The following is a 21,353-nucleotide window of genomic DNA, read 5'->3' as shown; positions in this document are numbered from 1 at the left end:
AAAAAAAAAAAAGTGGTGAACCTGAATGTAATCAAGGCTCTAAAGCTGATTGCCAATTTATAGGAAATATAGAGGTAATTAGAGAAGATAAATGGCAACAGGAGGCAGCAATCAGCCGAATCTATGATGTGGGCTAGTCAACAACAGTGGTACCCAGGTGAGATCCTGGAGGGCTTATTAAAACACAAATTGCTGGGCTGCATTCCCAAAGTCTGTTTCAGTAGGACTGGATGGGGCCTGAGAAGAAATTTACATTTCTCACACGTTCCCAGGAGATGCTAAAGCTGCTGCTGGTCCACACTTTGCAAACTACCGGCCTACAGGACAAAGAACCCACTATTAACCAGTGACATGAGACAGTGGGGATGTTACAGAATAAAATAAATTTAAAAGGCCTACAAGGGCTTCCCTGGTGGCGCAGTGGTTGAGAGCCCGCCTGCCGATGCAGGGGACACGGGCTCGTGCCCTGGTCCGGAGGATCCCACATGCCGCGGAGCGGCTTGGCCCATGAGCCATGGCCGCTGGGCTCAAAAAAAAAAAAAAAAAAAAAGGCCTACAAATCCAATGCAATACATGGACTTTATCTGGCCCTTGATTTTAAAAAAGCTGTAACTACCAAAAAAATTTTGAAACTGGCGAAATCTAAATATGGACTGAAGGTGGGATTAAGTTAATAAATTACACTTAATTCTTTTGAGCATAATAATAGCATGATGATTACATTAAAAACTTTTTTGAAGTTTTTAAAGATACGTGCTGAAATGTTTGTGTTTTGTTCTTTGATAAAATAATAGGATTCCTAAGGATGGATGAAAAAAGATTATCAAAATATTGATAATTGTTGGAACTTAATAGGTATCTGGGGACTTGTTATATTAGACTCTCTACTTTGGGTATTGTTTGGAAGTTTTCATGAGTTTTGTTTTTTTTTTTTTTAATGACCATTGCCTACACTAGACTTCTCCAAATTATAGAGAATTACATTTTCCTCATCTGGAGATCAGCCTTCCAGTGCCCTCAAAAATAAAAATCTAACACTAAGAAATAAAGATAAATTACCTTTTATGCTCCAGAAGTAGCTGTAATGAAACTATACTAAAGCCATGAAAAGTCTTCTTCAGATGACATTCAGATTTAACATACAGTTCTATAAGAATTGGTTGGTCTAGTTTCTGATTCCACATTAGGTCTAGTAAAGGAAGACTGCCAAAAATAGTTATAGAGACAGTAGGAAAAGTCACAGCTCACAGCCTGACATTTATAGGACAAAAGAGAAATGTATACATGAGTTGGATCAATACTTCAACAGTGATAGATCATTGACTAATTCATCAATAATAAAAGTGTGAGCATTTATTTATCAGTTACCATCCTAATTCCCTTACTTATTTTAATGCTGTTAATCCACAGACAACCCACAGAAATTGGCACTGTTGTAATCTGCAATTGACAGATAAAGAAGCTGGAGCACAGAGAGGTTAGGTAACTTGCCTAAAATCACACAGCAGAGGGCCTGTGCTCTTAACCACTTTCAGGGCCAGCTCATCAATAAAAGTTAAACAGAAGACAATGGGTGAAGCTTAACACATATCTAGGTGAAAGTATGAAAGACAGCTTAGACCTTTTTTTCTATTGAAATTTGTTTAAAGAGGTTTTAAGATGTCTAAACGGATAAACTGTCTATTTGGAAGTCTTTCTGAAGAAAGTATGATACGGTAGAAAGATCATGGACTCTGGAGTTAGAGACACCTGGGCTCAGAGTTGGGCTCCATCTTTAACCAGCTGTGAGATCTTAAGCAAGTTACTTGACCTCTGCTCCTTAGATTTCTCAGCTTTAAGGTGGAAGCAGTAATGCACAGCATTGTCATAGAGATCAAATGAGTTAATGGCTTATAATTTCAATTTATAAGTTCATATTCTTCCCTTATGAAAAAACCAGTGGTGCTGGATAAATGAGTTGTTACTTTATAATAGGCACAGTCACTGAAATTACTAGAAGATGCATCCTAGAATGATCTTAAATAAACTGTCCTTATCCCAGAATTCAGACAAGTTAGCAGAGATGAGAGGACTGGTGGAGGGCCCCTTCAAAGGATGGTTACATGAAAGCCTACAATAATGTCTTATCTCCAGGAAAGGAAAACCAAGACATATGAGTTTGGTCCCAAGGAAATGAGCCAACATGGAAGGGAGGGGTGGGTCTGAGCAGAGCCTCTGCGCTGAGTTTGGGAAGTGGGAAGGGGAGGGACTCAGAACAAGGAAAGAGAATATTATACAAGATATTAGGATTTTTAAATTGAAGTATAGGTGATTTACAATATTGCATTAGTTTCAGGTGTATAGCATAGTAATTCAGGGTTTTTTGCAGATTATATCCCATTTTAGGTTAATACAAGATATTGGACATAATCCCCCTGTGCTATACAGTAAATCTTTGTTGCTTATTTTATGTATAATATTTTGTATTTATTAATTCTGTACTCCTAATTTGTCCCTCTCCCCTTTGGTAACTATAAGTTTCTTTATCTGTGAGTCTGTTTCTGCTTTGTGTATAGATTTGAATAATTTTTTAAATTACACATACAAGTGATATCATATAGTATTTGTCTTTCTGACTTATTTCACCAAGTATTTTATTCTCTTTTATGGCTAAGTAATATTCCATTGTAGTGTGTGTGTGTATATATATATATATATACACATACATATATATACACACTACAGCTTCTTAAGCCAATCATCTGTTGATGGGCACTTAGGTTGTCTCCTTGTCTTGGCTATTGCAAATAGTGTTGCTATGAACTTTGGGTTGCATGTATCTTTTCAAATTACAGTTTTTAGAAGGACTCAGTTGTGGAATTCCAATTACAGATTAGGCATATATTGAAGGAGACACTTGCAAGTTGCAGCAGGTCTTCATAAGCCCAGGCCTTAGTAATGGGTACCCATTAATAACACTGCTCTTGGCATTAAGACAGCTAACACTTAATGAGCCAGCTTTCTTTTGTCCAGTTCTCAGCCCCATGGTGCACATGTCAGGCTTCCTCCTAGGCCTGTCTGCTTTGTCCGCAGTTCAAAACAAGAAACTTTTCTTGGAACTGTGGACCAGCAGTATATGCATGGGCAATTCAGCTCCTTTTGTAAGACTTTCAAAGCAGCACTGAAAGGCCTCAGGAGGATCTTCACACGCACACAGGCAGTTCTGAAAGAACCTTTAGACACGCTGACCAGGGCTGACCCCTGCAAGGCAGCAGGAGGAGCAGTGACAGCCTGCTCTGGGCCAGGCATTGGATGATGTGCCCAGGCCAGGATAAGGACCCAGCCAGCTGGACAGTGACTCTAAGAACCAGGCTTCATGGGCTTCCCTGGTGGCGCAGTGGTTGAGAGTCCGCCTGCCGATGCAGGGGACACGGGTTCGTGCCCCGGTACGGGAAGATCCCACATGCCGCGGAGAGGCTGGGCCCATGAGCCATGGCCACTGAGCCTGCGCGTCCGGAGCCTGTGCTCCGCAATGGAGAGGCCAAGAACCAGGCTTCATAGGCACTAAAACATGACTGGAATTCGTATTTTTCAGTATGGAGCTACATATCAAGTCTGAGCATGGGACTTTTTATATGTTAACATAAATTAATGCCATTTCTACTGACATAATGCCCTCAATATTTGCTAACTTGATGGGATATTATTTATAAAAGCAAAAAAGAAATTGGAAGAATCTAAATACTTGTCAGTAAAAAAAAAGTGGTGAAGAAAATGTGGAATATTCTTACGATGGAATATTTTGGTTATACAAAGAATGGACTAGATCTAAATTTATCAACAGACTAATCACAAAAGAATATAAGAACGAAAGAAGGGTAGAATATGCCGCCTATATAATTTATGTAAATGTTAAAATAGAATGCCCATAAATATATATTTGTATGTATAAAATATAAAAATAGACCGAAAGAGTATATAATGTGTGCAAACTTATAATTTGTGCATCTTGGGAAGGAACAGGAGAATCAGCCTGGATTTGCAGGTCAAAGGGGAATTCAACTTTATCTGCTATGTTTTATTTCTTTTATTTAGAAAATGTCTATTGGAAATAAATGGAGTCGGTAAGACTAGAGGTAAAAGGAACTACGCTTAAGTACGGTACTCTTGTCAATAACACCATTTCCTACGGGGATGGAGGCTCAAAATTCTGGTACTGCTATCAGGTATACTGGAATTGAACAACTAAGTAAATGAATGGCAGATGGTGGGATCCAGGTTTCTCACAGCTGGATTCGAAAAGTACAGATCAGCAAGGGGAGGTGGCTAGAATAATCCATGTGTTAAGGGGTTAGCGTTGGAGATGTTAGTTATGAAGTTTATGGAGAACTCACATTTAATTTTAAAATAGATTTAAGTGTATGATTAACAACTTGATATGGAGCACAGATGGTTACCTATGGGAATATTTATTGATATGTGTATATACACAGGTTAGCGCACACACATATAATTCTGAGAGGGCGTAAAAGAAATGAACTGCAGTAGCAGCAAGTGCATCGAGCACCCAGATCTTGGTTTCTAATTCCATCCTCCAATAAAAGGAACAGGGGCTCCTTGGAGAAATGGGTGATTCTGAGAGGGGAGCAGAATATACACAAGCTAAGCCTGGAGCATCTTATGCCAGAAAGTTAGTAGTTCTTAAAAAATAAAAATTGCCACAATGATGGGAGCATGTTAAAGGGACCCAGGAGCGAAGTGAAAGAGCTTCCAAAAGGCCAAAGCTGGAAAAATTTGAGCAACAAAATAAAGTAGCATCGGAATATAACCCAAAGTATAAAATAGCCACGACTCCCTACTGATATAAAAAATTGGATAAATTACTAAAATGGGGAGCATAACTCTCACCCCTTAAGAGTGGGCGACACATGGCGACTTCCTTCTAAAGAGTACAGTATGGAAATGGGGCTAGGGAGGTAACCTTACGGTAGAGAAACCCAACAAACACTACTTCAGCCTCATTAATATAAGGAAAATAGCACTTCTGTGATCTTTCTCCCCCAAACCCCTAACTCCAGTCTAATAATGAGAAAAATATCAAACAAATTCCAATAGGGCACATCCTACAAAATACATGACTAATACTCCTCAAAATGATCAGGGTCATCAAAAACGAAGAAAACCTTAGAAAATGTTACACACCCAAGAGGAGCCTAAGGAGAAATGACAACCAAATGTAATACGGCATCCTGGAACAGGAAAGACATTGCATTAAGTCAAAACTAAGGAAATCTGAATACACTATGTATTTTAGCTCATAAAATGTACCAATATTAGTCCAATAATTGTAACAAATGTACCATACTAAAGGAAGATGTTAAAATCAGGGAAAACTGAGGGAGAGTGGTGGTATATGGGAACTTCCAGTACTCTGCTCGATGTGTCTGTAGGTCTAAAACTGTTCTAAAAAGTAATCTATTAATTTTTTAAAAATCACTTGAAAATATGACCAAATGTTGAGTTTTCAGGCTGAGCTGTGGGGACAGTTATTTTCCACTTTGTATGTTTCTCTATTTTTTAATTTCTCAGAATTAGAAAACTAGAAATTGAGCAGAATTCTGTCCCATTATGTGAATTAGTGATTATGGTGGGCAATTTTACTCTCAGTTTTGTTTATATTAACACTGATAAAAGTCACTTATGGAATAAGGCCAAGATATAAGCTAAAAATTGCTGAACTTCTTTGTACCCAACTCTTCATATTAGTAGGATGGATTTCTAAAAGTGGAATTTTATACCTACTGCCAAATTACATACTCAGCAAGGTTCTACCCATTTCTACTGGCACCCTGTGTCTGAGTGCCCATTTCATTACTGCCTAGACACCACTAAGTATTATTATTTTTCTCTATCAGTTTGATAAGCAAAAAAGATCTGATCACATGCGTTTACATTTGCAGTTCTATGAGTATTAATAGAGTTGAGCATTATTATTATCTTTCATGCTTACTGGCATTCGTTCTTCTGCTTCCATGAATTATCTGTCCATGTGCTTTGTCCATTTTCCATTGCTTTACAGAGCTCTGTACAAATGTTTGGAATATTACTGTTCTCTCCTTTCTGGTCTTCTATGACACCATTCCATACTTCCTCCTCCTGCTTCTGTGCCCACACAAAGGTTGGTGGTCCTGTGCTTTTTCCACTCTTATTCCTTCTTGAACTATCTAATCCATACAGAACTCTGACCACTCTTCCACAATGAAATCTCAAAAGGAGTAGGGACCATGACTGTCTTGTTAGCATCACCAACTGTCCTACCTTGCCTGGGAATGAGGGGGCTCCTGGGACTTTCAGTGCTCAGACTGGGACAGTCCTGAGCAAACCGAAATGGTCAGTCACCCTGCGAGTCAGATGCTCTTTAAAAGGAATCCTTGCACATTTCTCAGTTCTCAGTTTCATAAGGCAACTGTTTGAGGTTAGGGTTGCAACTTGTATTCATACTTTGGAACTGATTAAATGAACCGCAAATCCCAGAACGGTTCCATTCCCTGCAGTTCTGTTGTTACCCAACCCTTTTCACCCTTTTGGTCGCTTCCTTTGCTCCAGTGTTTCTAGAGAATTGTCGACCTAAATAAAAGGGTAAAATGAGGCAAGCTCAAAATTGTAAAAAGGTGAGTTTGTTCGAGAACAGCAGGAGAACTGCAATTCGAGACACACAAACTGTAACAAGCCACAGGTGAGTCCGCTGAGGGTTGGAGGGAGGCTGTCTTTATGGGCAGGGAATGTAAAAAGGGCAGAGTTCAGTGAGAGTCTATTAAAGTCAAAAACAAACGGAGACCGGCTTTGAAAGTTCCCTAAGCAGACAAAAACCAGTCCAGTCATACAAAGCTCAATTCAGCGTATTTTGCGAAACCAGCCCCACGTGGGTCATTTCTTGTTCATGCCTCTGGAAACCATAAGCCTAATTTCCCAGGGTTGATATGAGGCAATCCCTGACCGACTCCCTATCATTTAAGAAAATTCCAATATTATCAGTTTTCTGTCAATCAGGCTTTTACAAGAAAACAGTTTCTCAGTCCTTAAGATTTGTTTTACCTAAGGATACATGTGTGAGATTTTACATATTATATCCTCTGGTTCCATTTTAGATTGAAATTCTTTCACAAAATAATAGCTGTGCTCAGTATTTTCCAGGTAATGAAACTTTGTTACAGAGAAAAGCACATTGCAGTAAGTGAAAGGTAGCAGAATTACTATTGATATAAGTAAATATCATTGATATAATATTATTGATATCAGTTAAATTCAGCAGTGGGTTTTAGCATGTAAATTTAACAGCCACAGTTAAACCATGAATATCAGTTTTAAGAAAAATGGTAAAATTATAATTTATATGAGCTGAGACTCTCAAAGAAGCTAGATAGAAGCATTAACTTACTCTGTTGTACAGTAAATGAAACTAGTAAGTCACTTAATCTATGACTTTACCCCCTCAGTACACTTTAGGATGAATTACCAAAGATGCCAGATCTTATGTTAACAAAAACCGCTTCATTTTGTTCATCTTTATGCTCAGGCTGCCATAACAAAATACCATAGACTGGGTGGCTTAAACAACATAAACTTATTTCCTCACAGTTCTGGGGTTTGGAAGTCCGAGATCAAGGTGCCAGCATGGTCTGGTTGCGGTGAGGACGCCCTTCTTGGCTTGAAGACAGCTGCCTTCTCTCCGTGCTCTTGTTTGGCGAAAGGGGCTCTGGTCGCCCTTCCTCCTCTTATAAGGGCACCAGTTCTACTGGATTAAGGCTCCACCCTTATGACGTCACTTAACCTTAATCACCTCCTTAAAGGCCCTATCTCATTCACATGGGGGGTTAGGTCTTCAACATGTGAATTTGTGAGGACACTTGTAGTCCATAGTAATGCTAATCTTTTTCAGAAGAGTTGAATTTAAACAACTCAAACCTGGTTATTAACACACCAATAATAATACAAATTGCTTCATTTTTTAACATTTCTATTTTATGTGTGGGTTGTCAGCTCCCCCTGAAGCGTTGCCTGTGTTCCCTGTAAAGGTTAACTCCACGCCTCTGTTGCTCTTCTAGGCCGCTAACTCAGTGAACCCAGGTTAATTCGTTTAAGCCTTTTTTTCTCCACCCTGGAAAGTGGTGGAGTTTGTTCTTATCTCACCACATAGTCTCACCTTCCTACCACCTGTAAACAACCATTTACCCATTCTTTCCTCCTTTCATCTTGTTTCTCTTTCTTCAGTCAAGAGATGTTTCCCTTCTCTATCTATCCAGCTGTACTTCTCAGTATTTATTTCTATTACATGTATGTATGCTTGAGTGTGCCGAGTATGTATGTTTCTCTATAAACTATGTTTAAGTAAAGTAGTGGTGCCTTACACCGCTTATATTGTCAAGTGCTTTACATTTCACAGAGTGTTTTCACCTAGAGTAACTATTTGATCCTCACAAGAAACCAGAGTAGATGTGTGACCAGATAAGTACACAAGGGTAAAATATTATCTCGGTTTACAGGTGTGAAAGCTGACATTTTATACTTTAAAAATTCTTAAATCAGTTGTGAAGATGTTTCTTGACTTTGGAAAAACATTGAGAAAATAACACTAAGTATGTGAAACAGGTTCAGCTGACTCTCGGAATGGTTTAGTCGGTCCTACTCTGCAACAGAGCACTGACTGTAAAGGTTGGCTGTGAGCTCCAGGGAATACATCACAACCATCTTTGTCTCTCCACCCAATGTCAGATAAAAAGAATAACAACACCCAGGGCCATAACACTGAACAGTCCTCGTGAACAGTGCCTTCTGGAAGTATGCAGCACACAGCTTGCACAGACATGCATGGTGGCCCGGCCAGGGGCACTGGCTAGCAGAGCCATCACAAGTAAGCTGTCTGCAGGCACCTCAGGAGGGAGCATAGCACAATAACTTGATGAAGTAGAAAGAATGAGGTTTTTGAAAGCCCCATATTCAAGTGCTAGTATTTCCATGTCTTCTTAGAGAAGTGGTCTGGGCAAGCCAGGTGAGGTCTGTGAGCTTTGGTGTTCTCTTCTGCAACTCTCCCTACTTCACAGACTCGTGAACGTTAAATGAGATCATGTACAAGAGAAAATTGTATATATGAGTGCGGATTTTATTTTAATAAATAAAAGAGAAGCTTATAGAAAGGAAGGAATAGTTCCACCTGCCTTGTATTAGTGACTGGATGGGAGGGAACAGGGCCTTTACAGAGTATGTGCTTCAGCTTGTTATAGCACCAGTGGTGGGGCGGGGAGGGTGATAGAATCTCTCCCTTCCAGCTTCCCCATGAGTGATGGCTCATCAACAGCAGTCCAGGGTGCACTTGCCCTTCTGCCAATGAAGCCTAGCCTCCATAACCCCAGAAAGACTGCCCTCACCTGTCTTTCCTGATATCCCACAACAGAGTAAAAGCAAAGACTTACTGAGATCACCAACACCATCGAGAATACATCAACCCCTCTGCTCTGTTTGCTGCAAGGAAAACTGCATTAGCAACAGACTCAGACCCCAAAGAGTCTCAGTTGCAAGCCCAGGCAGAACTAATTGCACATAAAGAGCTGGGGGCTGGGGGCGGTGGAGGGCAGGGGAAAGAATCAATGTTTGCAATGGGGAAGAAAAATCAATCGAGGGGAAACAGAATGTTATCTCTAAGCCTTTGAAAGCAGTGGCTTAGATGTATCTGTATCAGTGGCTCAGATGTGTCAGATGTATCTATAAAGAAGGAAAGGATGATACAAAGAGTAGAGAGTCCTTTTACATTTAAGTTCTCAGTTATAAGGAAATCAATAGCTCAGAAAGTATTTCTTTTTTTAAAAATTGAGGTGAAATTCATATGGCATAAAATTAACCTCTATAAAGCGAACAATTCAGTGGCATTAGTACATTAACAGCGCTATGCAACCACCACCTCTATCTAGTTCCAAAGCATCTGGAAGTATTTCATATGCCAGAATTTTATACACTGACACTACTGTTAAAAACAGTAGAAATTTTTCTTAGACTTTTCAACCATTTGGGCTTAACTCCAAGATTGTATTTGAGTATTCAGTTGGATTTTTGCTTCTTGCCTGACTACTATTGCATATCTTCAGTGTTTCAGGATGGGCCAAATTAAATATGTTTTTACTTAGGTGGGTGGGAGAGGCGATGATAGGTTTCTACAGACAAGAGAAATCCCATATGTCTATGTTCATACGTGTATTGACAGCATGAGTAAACAATTCAATGAAAAGTTGAAAATTATTTCAGCCACATGCATTTCTTCCATACAGGGTCACACAAGCAGACTGATCAATGGTATAACTAATAAACGTGGACCTCAATGCAAAACCAAATATAGTCCCTCAACTCTCCATCAAATTTCTCCAGAAACTGGCAAAGCTGTTTTAACCAAGCAAAAAAAAAATGATCTTCTTGAACACTGAGGTCAGAAGGATGTAGAAAATCTGATTCTTCTTCAGTTACGGGAGTGAATATTCTACGACAGTGAACAGAAAAGAATGCTTTCTTATGCATAGCTTCTGTAGCTGCCCTAGGCTCGCATACTCCCCATGGCTACAGGGCTAAGGAATAGTCTGATTAGAAAACCAAGACTGGACCTCCATCTTGCCACCTCCACTTTTACTGCTAGCATTTTAGACTTGGTCCTGCATCTCTACCCCTGCTCTGAGCCACTGACCATAGGAGCTGGACTTTGCAACTGAGTTGGACTGTATCTTCCTCTAAATTGACTGTTGCCAGCCCTGGCAGATACAGCCATGCCTTGTGTGTTACCTTATAACTGCAGACACATAGAACCCCAAAAAAAGTCTTCCTGAAAAATGTGGTAGCAAATTTCCCTTTTGCTGTTACTCTCTCTGCTATTTCTCAAATAGCGAGGTAAGATTAAGACAGAATCCTATTTTGGACTCCTGTAAAGTAACTGCTTCGTGAATTATGAGCATTCCACCCAAAGGAAGAATCAACAGAGAGAAGGAGAAGGCTTGGGGAGAACAATCCAATAAGTAACTTTAAGCCTATCTCACATTATTACTTTTCTGAAGTTCTGTATTACTTTTTATACAGTAGGCGCTCAATATAACTTGTTATTTGAATTGGATGAGGATATTTTTTCTTCTTTAATAATCTCTACTCTAAGGAACATTTTGCCTTACTATACTGATCAAATAATTCTAGTATTTGGTGCCAGCTGTCAACTCAAATAATTATTTTTAAATAGTCTTCGATTTTTTGTAATGATCTGCTGTGTTCTCTGTCCTGTCCCTTTGGTGCTTGCTAACCATTACTCATGAGACCACATATGCACTGCCCATAGCAAGTGGACCTCAAATTCTAGATTCATTTGTAACCGCATTTTAAAACCCAGATTCATGGGCTCCCCAAGCACCGTGGTCCTTCAGTCAGAGAAGGGATCTTGTAGCTTATATATTAACAAACACCCTGGGTGATCCAGGTGCATGTCATCATGAAGCGCATTTCAGAAACTGATCCATAAATTTGATCCTGCCCTAGACTCTGAGACCAGCCTTATTTAGAGCAAAGCAAAGACGGAGAACCAACAGTAAATTGCTAATACAGAGATTATGGTCCTTCCCTGGGACATGACCTTGTTTCACTAATCACCATTTTGTCCTCTTTCCCACTTCATGCCTGAAATCCAGCTGGTGTTGCCCTGGATCTTGGTTGCTGGGTCCATCTTATTCCTGGGCTTCATTGGCTGTCGATGAAGAATTGTCAGTTACTAAATCCCATATTTAATGTTTTGCCTGTTCAGCAAGTCCTTCACCCAGTGGCCAAACTCCACTGTTTGCCTTTGGGGATTTCTCCAAAAAGTCCAACTTCTACTGCTTAGAAGTCTACTTAGTCCCTTCCCTGCCCAGGTAGGTTTGCTGGATAATTCTTCCCAGTACTAAAACGTCACTCTTCATGACAGATTTTTCTTTTTAATTTTAATTTTATTTTTTAATTTTATTTTTTGACTGTGTTGGGTCTTCGTTGCTGCACGCGGGTTTTCTCTAGTTGCGGCGAGCGGGGGCTACTCTTCGCTGCGGTGCGCGGGCTTCTCATTGCAGTGGCTTCTCTTGTTGTGGAGCACGGGCCCTAGAGCGCGCAGGCTTCAGTAGTTTGGCACACGAGCTCAGTGGTTGTGGCTTTTGGGCTCCAGAGTGCAGGCTCAGTAGTTGTGGCACATGGGCTTAGTTGCTCCGTGGCATGTGGGATCTTCCTGGACCAGGGATCGAACCCGAGTCCCCTGCACTGGCAGGCAGATTCTTAACCACTGCGCCACCAGGGAAGTCCCCATGAGAGATATTTCTGACTGAGGGTGCTGACTATCCTTATCCAGATTTAGCCAAGATGAATAGGATAGTCACCAAGCTGGCTGTCCTTAAAAAGATCATCTCCCTCTGTATCTGTGGTAGAGTAAGAGGGAATGTCTGCTCATTTACCCAAGTTTAACATGAGAGATTTTAGAAAAGGAATTGTTAAGTGAAAAACAACTCTAAATAATATTATTTTTGTTGCATACTGCCTGTTGTCAAGAATAGCCCAAAACAAATGCAGATTAAAATAAACGTGCTCTAGGACTGCCGTGGTGGTGCAGTGGTTGAGAATCCGCCTGCCAGCACTGGGGGCATGGCTTTGAGCCCTGGTCCGGGAAGATCCCACATGCCGCGGAGCAACTAAGCTCATGAGCCACAACTACTGAGCCTGCGCTCTAGAACCCGCGAGTCACAACTACTGAGCCCACGCACCACAACTACTGAAGCCCGGGCACCTACAGCCCGCGCTCCGCAACAAGAGAAGCCACTGCAATGAGAAGCCTGTGCACTGCAACGAAGAGTAGGCCCCGCTCGCCGCAACTAGAGAGAAAGCCCGCGCACAGCAAAGAAGACCCAGTGTGGCCAATAACTAAATAAATAAATGTTTAAAAAATAAAAATACAATAAAAGTGCTCTTAATTGGTGTTTAGGGCTGAAGTGAAGGTTGCTGACAAAACTGGTACTTTCCCTAATTGTTACTCTACCTGCTGAGATCTGAAATATTATCTTTGAATAAAAGAAGACGTTTCAAATAAGAATAGTACAAACACTAAGGATTTCTTTCTCTGTCTTGGTTCATCCATTTATTCAACAGATATGTTTTTTAATATTTTCTATGTGCTAGGAATAAACAGTTCTGGCCTCTGCCCTCATGGGGCTTACCATCTTGTAGTAGAGTTTAGGTCGTGAATCTATTTTGGAAACAGGTCTACCCAGGACTTTTATTCCCTCACCTGACTATGTGAGATGAAAAGGACACTGTGGGTTGCAGAGGTAGTAAGAAATGCCCCCAAGGAAGCCAAACCACAATTCTCCTTCCAACGGATACTCAAGGCTGGAAGTTTATGGTAAAGGTGCTAGTCAACAGGAGGAAAGGATGAAGATGCCCACAAGTTAAATAGAAATCTTCCCATGGATACTATAAAGCAGACCAACTTGCCTTGGATAGTATAGATCTTTGTTAGAGTTCTGTATGTTCCTTCCTTGTTTCTACTAGATAAGACATGGAAGATTAATTGAAATACCAGGTGCTATATAAGCTAATATTTTTGTTAGCTTAAGTCAGTGGTTCAGGCACCAGGAGGGCTTACTAAAACACAGATTCCTCAGCCCTATGACCAGAGTTTCTGATTCAGAAGGTCTGGGGATGGGCCTGAGAACTTGCAAGCCTAACAAATTCCCAGGTAACACAGATGCTGCTGGTCTGAGGACCACATTTTTAGAACATGGGCTTAAGCAAACACTTAGAGGAGCCTTGAAAATGTTGCTCCACAAACGAGGATAGACAGCATCTTCGGGTTTAAAAATTTTAAATACCTGTTGTTTATCTCACTACAAAATAATACATATGTATTGCAAAAAACAGTTTTAATAAAAAAGCAATAAATTCATAAAACAACCAAAGTAAATTCAAAACCATCCACCGAAAGATAGCAATGAGTAAACTTGCTGTGTATTCTTATAAAATCTCTATGTGTATGTGTTATGTTTATGTCTACAAATATATACGATCTCTCTGATATATATATAAGATATATATACAACATTGAATTCATCTTATATGTACTGTTTTGTAATTTACCTTTTCACTTAACAGTATATTATAAACATCCTTCTACATCAATACAGTTCTAAAACATAATTTGGCACATCCTTTGAATAGAGGTACCGAAATATATATAAATGTATTTAAATGTTCCCACTTGCTGGACACTTAGGTTTAACCCTTTTCTGTTCAAACAGGTTCAGCATAAATATGCTAAGTCGTTTTGTACATCCTTAATTATTTTCTAAGGACAGATTTCCAGAAGAAAAATTGCCAAAACTCATGTATGTTAAGTCTTTTAGTACATATCGCCAGACTGCCCTTCAGAGAAATATTGGATCGATTTACACAACCATCAGCTGTATAGAGGTATTTTCTCACATGTCCACGTGACACTGAGCATGTGTTTTCCTTTGCCAGTTCCATAGGGAGAAAATGATACCTTGTTTATATTTTGAATTTTTTCCAGTTACCAGTGGAAACGTTATGTGATTTATAGTGACATCACATTCAGCGATCTCATACTTCTTTCATTTGTAGCTGTGTAAATCTGGGGCTTAGAATCAGACTATAAACTCTATACAAAGCAATTTTTTTTGGTTTGTGAGTTTACATGTTTGATATTTCATAGAGTCCAGCATGTCATTTTTCTTTGTTACAAACAAACAAACAAAATTTCAAAATAGACAACCTTTGTTAGGTTACGTAAACTTTGGGAAATTTTCTTTGCTACAAAATTCTGTATTTTTGATTTGTCTAATGTGATATGCAATCTCAGTATGTGAATTTATTATACTACGATATAAATGGACTAATTTTACTTGTGAAATAATCCATGTGAAAACGTATCCAGTGTGATTACAAGAGACAATGGATAGAACAAAGTATCTTGTTATCTATTTATTAATATTTATTGAGTGGCCATATGATATGAATACTGAAACGGACTTTCTTGGTGATACACTAAACTGAACTTTCTCGGTGATACACAGGGACTGTTAGGTGAAAAATATGGGAACATCCGAATCCCTGGAGAAGTTGAAGCATCAGAGTTTGAAATGATTTTGGATGCTGCCATAGAGGCGAAGCTGGAGACCAAGTTACTGGAAGAGTGGTACTGTCGGGACGAGAATTCGGTGCCAGCAGCTTATTACCTCAGACCCAAATCGGAAATGCTGAAAAGCAATAAAAATGCAGTAAGCTATCTTTCTCTCCAAAGTATGTCTCTCTCCATGACTTTAAACAGTTTATGTCACCCAGGGGTGGTTTTCTCCACAGAAAGGGCACAGTAGACAGAAGATTATTCTGCCCTGGACCCTAAATTTCCTTTTAACAACTAAATCCAAAGCTAAGAAATCTTCTAATTTTTAATCCACCTTTCTTTTTTGGCATTTCAGACTTTCCTGCTGGGGTCTTTTCCTTCTTCCTGAAGTATATCTCTTAGAAGTTCCATTAATGGAGGTCTATTAGTGATAAATTCTGTTTACCTGAAAATATTTGTATTTTTCTCATTTCGCTATAATGTATCTATATATATTCTGATTGGTGTATGTTGTGCTTCCTACATTTGCGAATTCATGCATTCTATCAGTTTTGGAAATTTCTCAGCCATCATCTCATCAAATAATGTCCCTCCTCTATTCCTTCTGTTCTTTCCTTTATGCTCTTTAAATAGATGTACAATAGATTGCCTCAGTCTATTCTCCACGTCTCTTTTTTAAATTTGTTTAACTTTTGCTTTTTATTTTTTTTAATTTTATTGAAGTATAGTTGATTTACAATGTGTTAATTTCTGCTGGACAGTAATGTGATTCAGTTATACATATACATACATTCTTTTTCATTTTCTTTTCCATTATGGTTCATCACAAGATATTGAATAGAGTTCCCTGTGCTTTACAGTAGGACCTTGTTGTTTATCCATTCTATATATAATAATTTGTACCTGTATCCTCCATGTCTCTTAATTGTCTTTTACATTGTCAATTTCCTTATCTTTCTGTGCTGCTGTCCACAAAATTATTTTAGATCTTTCGTCCAGTTCTTCAATTTTCTTCTTCAGCTGTGTCCACTCTGTTCATGCTTGAGTTTTCAAGCTCAAGAGTTATATTTTTAATTTGTGAAAGATTTTTTTGGGGGGTCTTTTAAAAATCTGCCTAGCTGTTTTTTATAGTCTCTAGTTTTTTAATTCAGTATGTTCCTTTAACATTTCATACATTGTTAATTTATATTCTTGTGCCTTATGTAGAATCTTGCAGTGAGGTTGAGTCATGCATGAATATGATGGAAACATTAGCATTGTCTCTTCTCCAACTTGGTTCCCAAATGTATCAATCATGTGTCCCCCGAAACTGAATGAAGGAGGTAGAGAAAATGGGTGGGACTATTCATTGCACAGACATTTTAGAGATTAAAAGAAGGCATAGCTATCCATCCCTCTTCCAAAGAGAACATCCTTGATACATTCAGCACCCAGGCAACTCTGAGAGTGGAAGAGCCGTGGGTTAGCAACAGCTCTTCATTTAAGGACCCTGTGTCCCTACTCCAATATAAAATAAAAAGTTAAAAAAAAAAAAAGAACCCTGCGTCTTTGTCATTCTGACATTTAACATAAAGCATGCTCTCCATGCAAAATGAAATCATGTCAGATTCCTCGATTTTTCTTCTTCTTCTTCACATGCATTTTTCAAAGTAATTATCTGCAAGACTATGGAGATGAACATTGGGTAAACCCCAAACCATTCTCTTAGGTAAATATGCCAGAAGTAAAGGTAGTAGCTGGTAAAGCAGATATCAAGAAACATGATACCTCGAGAAATCAGTTTTACAAAGTTGTAAAACTTACACATATATTACTATTTAATTGGCTTTAGTTGTTCCTTCTTCATTTGATTCCATGATCGTCTAGGGAAACTTCAATTATTCTCTAAACCCCACACGACATTTCTGCATAAACTGTTGTTAAGTAAATGAATGCTTGAATAAGATTATCAGCAAGACTCTATAAATGTTACTTTCTTGGTAGGTACTCCTATTTTATTTCCTAAAGGATCATACAAATAAATGAGGAAGAGGGTTTCCCTGGTGGCGCAGTGGTTGAGAGTCCGCCTGCCGATGCAGGGGAAGCGGCTTCGTGCCCCGGGCCGGGAAGATCCCACATGCCACAGAGCGTCTGGGCCCGTGAGCCATGGCCGCTGAGCCTGTGCGTCCGGAGCCTGTGCTCTGCAACAGGAGAGGCCACAGCAGTGAGAGGCCCACGTACAGCAAAATAAATAAATAAATAAATGAGGAAGAAACAACTAAAGACAATTAAATAGTAACATGAGTACCTTCCCTTTAACTGTCTCTACTCTTTAGAGGGTAGTGAAGATATCATTTTGTTATGACATTTGTATCAAAACTCAAGCAGGAAATACATGGTATATTAAGAAATCCCGACAAACAAATCCTGTTTGGATTCACACCGTTGTGTCACCTGGGCAAGTTCACATCACTTTCAGGGTACTGGGGAGAGGAAATGAGATACTGTCTGTTAGGCACCTACTATGATAAGGCATAGAGTAGACTTTCAAATAACAATAGTTCTCTTGCTCTTAAATACTGGGTCTTCTATGATGATTTTAAGACCAATATCTCACTTTTACAATTCCATAGGTGCAGCCCCCTGCCAATGCTGAGAATGAGAAGACCTGGCAAGAGATATCAGATGAGATCAAGAAGGTATTTAAGGTTGCTGTAAAACTGTTACATGAAAAGAGGAAAATGAAACACAGCCAAGCCAGGAGGTACCTGTTCTCAGGTAATTTTTATGCATCTTCAGTAAACTGAGGAATAGATAAATAATAGATATATTCGCCGCTTCCCTTTTATGGTTCTGCAAATTTAGTTGCATCTACTGCCTGATGAAATTTAATTTTTCTACATGTTTCCATCTCCTGGGGAGGCAGGTATTCTTTTTATTCAAAGATAAGCCTTTACTTAACTTGAGGAATTCTCCAAAAATGTGACTTTAAAAGAACACAGAGGAGGCTGGATATAATAGACCAGACTCTGCCACTATTTCTCAGTTGAGCTGCTCATTCATTCACTCAGCAAACACTTACTGAGTGCATACTATATGCCAGGCACTGGGGCTACAACAATGACAAAGAAGGCAAGGTCTCTGCTCTCCTGAACTTACTTTTTTAGTGGGGGCAGCGGGGATAAGTGATAGGCAATCAGATAAGTGAACAATATCATTTCAGAAAGGATAAGTGCTACGAATAAAACAAAACACAGTAACAGGATAATAGGGACTGATGAAGGCTGCGGGGGGGTCCAGACTTAGAAGGGGCAGGCGGTAAGGAAATGACTTTCGGGCCAAATGACAGAACGAATCAGAGCCGGCAATGCCATATCTAAAATAGAGAATTCCAGGCAGAGGGATTACCAGGTTCAAGGTCCCTGAGACAGGAATGTGCTTAGCAAATTCTAGGAGCAGGAGGAAGGTAAAGGTAGCCAGGCTTGGAGAAGGAGAGACGAGATCAGAAGGTGGGCACAGGCCATAATAAGGACCTTGTGTTTTATTCTGCTGTCAACAGAAATAATCAATAAACAATGTCTAATAGGAATAGAAAAGAATTTTATTTGAGCCTGAGGACTATAGCCCAAGAGACACAGATTTAAGAAGTACTTAAACTGTGTTCCACCTGACTGCAAAATGGGGGAGGCTTATATAGGCAAAAATCACAAAGTTACAGTTAGCCACGTGAGCCATGTATCAAGCATCATCATTGGAGCTGGCGAGAAGTCAGCATGCTTGTCAAATAAGGATTGGTTGGGGTCTGAAGTGGTCGCACACGTACAAGGGGAGACCTTGAGACCTAGGCAGATGCTAGCAGATATTGTTTTAAGAACGACGATATCTTTGTATCCTTGAGTCTGATACAGCTCAGAGAATTTAAGTTCTCAGTGATACAGGAACATGTCTGAAAGCACATCCCCAATGGCCACCCGGCTCCATTTTGAATGCCTGAACCACAGTTATTCCGTTTTGATTTTTAAATGGTTAAATCAGATTTTAGTGGTTAAATCAGATGTACAATGCATGTTTGACAGGCCAGAAGACAGGCTGTTGTAGTTAGCATAAAGGTCAAGCCAAACCATGTGTAAGCCAGAATGACTTCCCGTACCTGTGACAATTTCTTCCATCACTGGGTAAGATGGGAAGCCATCGGAGGTTGGGAAGTAAGGGAGTGGCAGGATCTAATTTAACCTTAAAATAAAAGTCTCCCCAGCTACTGAGCAGAGACTCACTTGTGGGCCTTTCTCAGCCACGGAAAAGAGGCTTTATTTTGAGGAATTGCCCAGGAAACCACATATCTGAAGAAATATGTCAGTCACAGTTTCCAGGGGACAAACACACCTGGGTAAAAGTAATCAGTTAAGTAGCATTTATTTTGAGAGTTGATAGTAAAGAATTATTGAAGAAAAAGCAACAGTAGTTGCATTTTCAGACTGGTTTTGTGAATGGTGTAGCAAAACATTTGTGAAAACCGAAGAAGCACTTGATATCATTCTCCTTGGATATACATGTATTTCAAGCTCAGAGGAATTATATATAATTTTGACAAATTCATTCTCCTGACGCTGTCAAAACATTAGGTCTTATTTTAGTTCTCCCTAAAAGTACTAAAATTGGCAGGAATAAGTACTATCTTTAGAATATACAGGTTAACATATATCCTTATTCCTTTGGGATCTTTTTGACCCATTTAGAAGCCCTGGTTCTTCATCTTTATCAAGGGCAGAACTACCCAGTTTTTAAAAATATGCTGTATTAGGAAAAAAATACCAAGAGCAAAAACTTTCTTATTCCTGATGTAAGAGACACCAGTTAGGGGAGGGTATCCTCTCGCTTAGAGTCAGACAGCTCAAGTGTTCAAATATTCATCGGCAAACACTTTCTCTTAATTTTCTCCACACTAAAGAACATGGTCCACATGGATAGTCATATGAAGATTAATAATCTCATACTATGTAGTACGAACTACTACACGAGGACTATTTTCTACTTGGGGTTACATCTTAAAGATATGCATGATCATGAAATTTTTATTTACATTCCAAACTCATTTTAAGACAATGTCTGCACAATGAAAATTGCTGAAGAAGGGCCAACTCTTTGAAATGAATAGAGTATATTTGTTTTGTGCCTGTCTCTCCAGCCTATCAATAACCAATGTTGTGGTTGGACCAACCCTTGTGCTTCCTTCTATGATTGCAAGATACCCTTCGGCAATCACCATCAGGAAAGTTTGAAAAAATAAAGCCTTATTACTCACAGGAGCTGGCAACTACACAGCACACCTGGAGCCACACAGCAAGGTCACAAGGAGAGAGAGAGAGAGAGAGAGAGAGAGAGAGAGAGAGAGAGAGAGAGGGAGAGAGAGAGAGAGAGAGGGCATCGGGTTTTGCTTTTACTGGGCTCACTCTTTATTGGTGAATTTAAAACATAAGAGCGGGAATTTAAAGCACAGGAAGAGAAGAAAACAAGTGGCCCAAAATTTCAGTGATTACTGAAATCAACCAAGATCTCTAAAACAAAGGAACCTCAGTGAGTGGAGGTGGCCTGGCTCTGCATGTGTGGTTGGTGATGAGTTTATTCAAGATAGCCATCACTGAAATGGATGCATCAGCAATCAAAGCTCAAGTCAGACACACAAACAAAACCCCCCAAAAACGTCAGGGTTTATGCTACAATAGTACTTTAATAGAACCTGGAAATGTGTACTATTTATATTTGAATGTATTTTTTCACAACACTTCCAGTTTTACCTTTTTAAATAACAGGAAAGGAAGAGAAATAAATTAGACTCCAAAACAGTGCCCTACTGTGAATGCCACAACTGAGTGGTCTTGGGAATAGTAGAGAGCTGAATGTCTCATGAATGATAGCTGCCAGGGCTGGGAATCTCCCCCTAGTGTTACCTTCATCAGGTTCTGTGATGGTTAAACCTTAGGAAATTAAGGAAAATGCAAAGACAGAAAACAAATACATTATTCTAGTAAGGGAGAAGCTTATAATATTCATTGACAAATAAATATCAGGAATTATTATTAATAAAAGTTTCCCAAAATGTTGAGGATGCACTTTGCTTCTAAAAATAACTCTACAGAGTTGATTTTGTCTCACATGACTCATTTATTCAGGGATATTTATCAACCAGACATTCTTACATACAGCCTCTTTTTACCCCCCT

General features: G+C 39.4%; 1 protein-coding gene across 1 annotated transcript in view; it reads left to right on the top strand.

Moving 5' to 3' along the window:
* Positions 1 to 21,353, top strand: part of NWD2 (NACHT and WD repeat domain containing 2) — a 191,843-nt gene that overhangs the window by 159,928 nt on the left and 10,562 nt on the right. The window contains exons 4-5 of the mRNA XM_024731726.1: positions 15,105 to 15,308; positions 17,767 to 17,911. Of these exons, the coding sequence (XP_024587494.1) occupies positions 15,105 to 15,308; positions 17,767 to 17,911 (349 nt within the window). The remainder of the gene's footprint in view (positions 1 to 15,104; positions 15,309 to 17,766; positions 17,912 to 21,353) is intronic.

Source organism: Neophocaena asiaeorientalis, unplaced genomic scaffold (genome assembly GCF_003031525.2).
Source record: "Neophocaena asiaeorientalis asiaeorientalis breed wild unplaced genomic scaffold, Neophocaena_asiaeorientalis_V1.1 scaffold39, whole genome shotgun sequence".
In the NCBI taxonomy this organism is placed as follows: Eukaryota; Metazoa; Chordata; class Mammalia; order Artiodactyla; family Phocoenidae; genus Neophocaena; species Neophocaena asiaeorientalis.
This window is presented reverse-complemented; position numbering and strand designations above follow the sequence as displayed.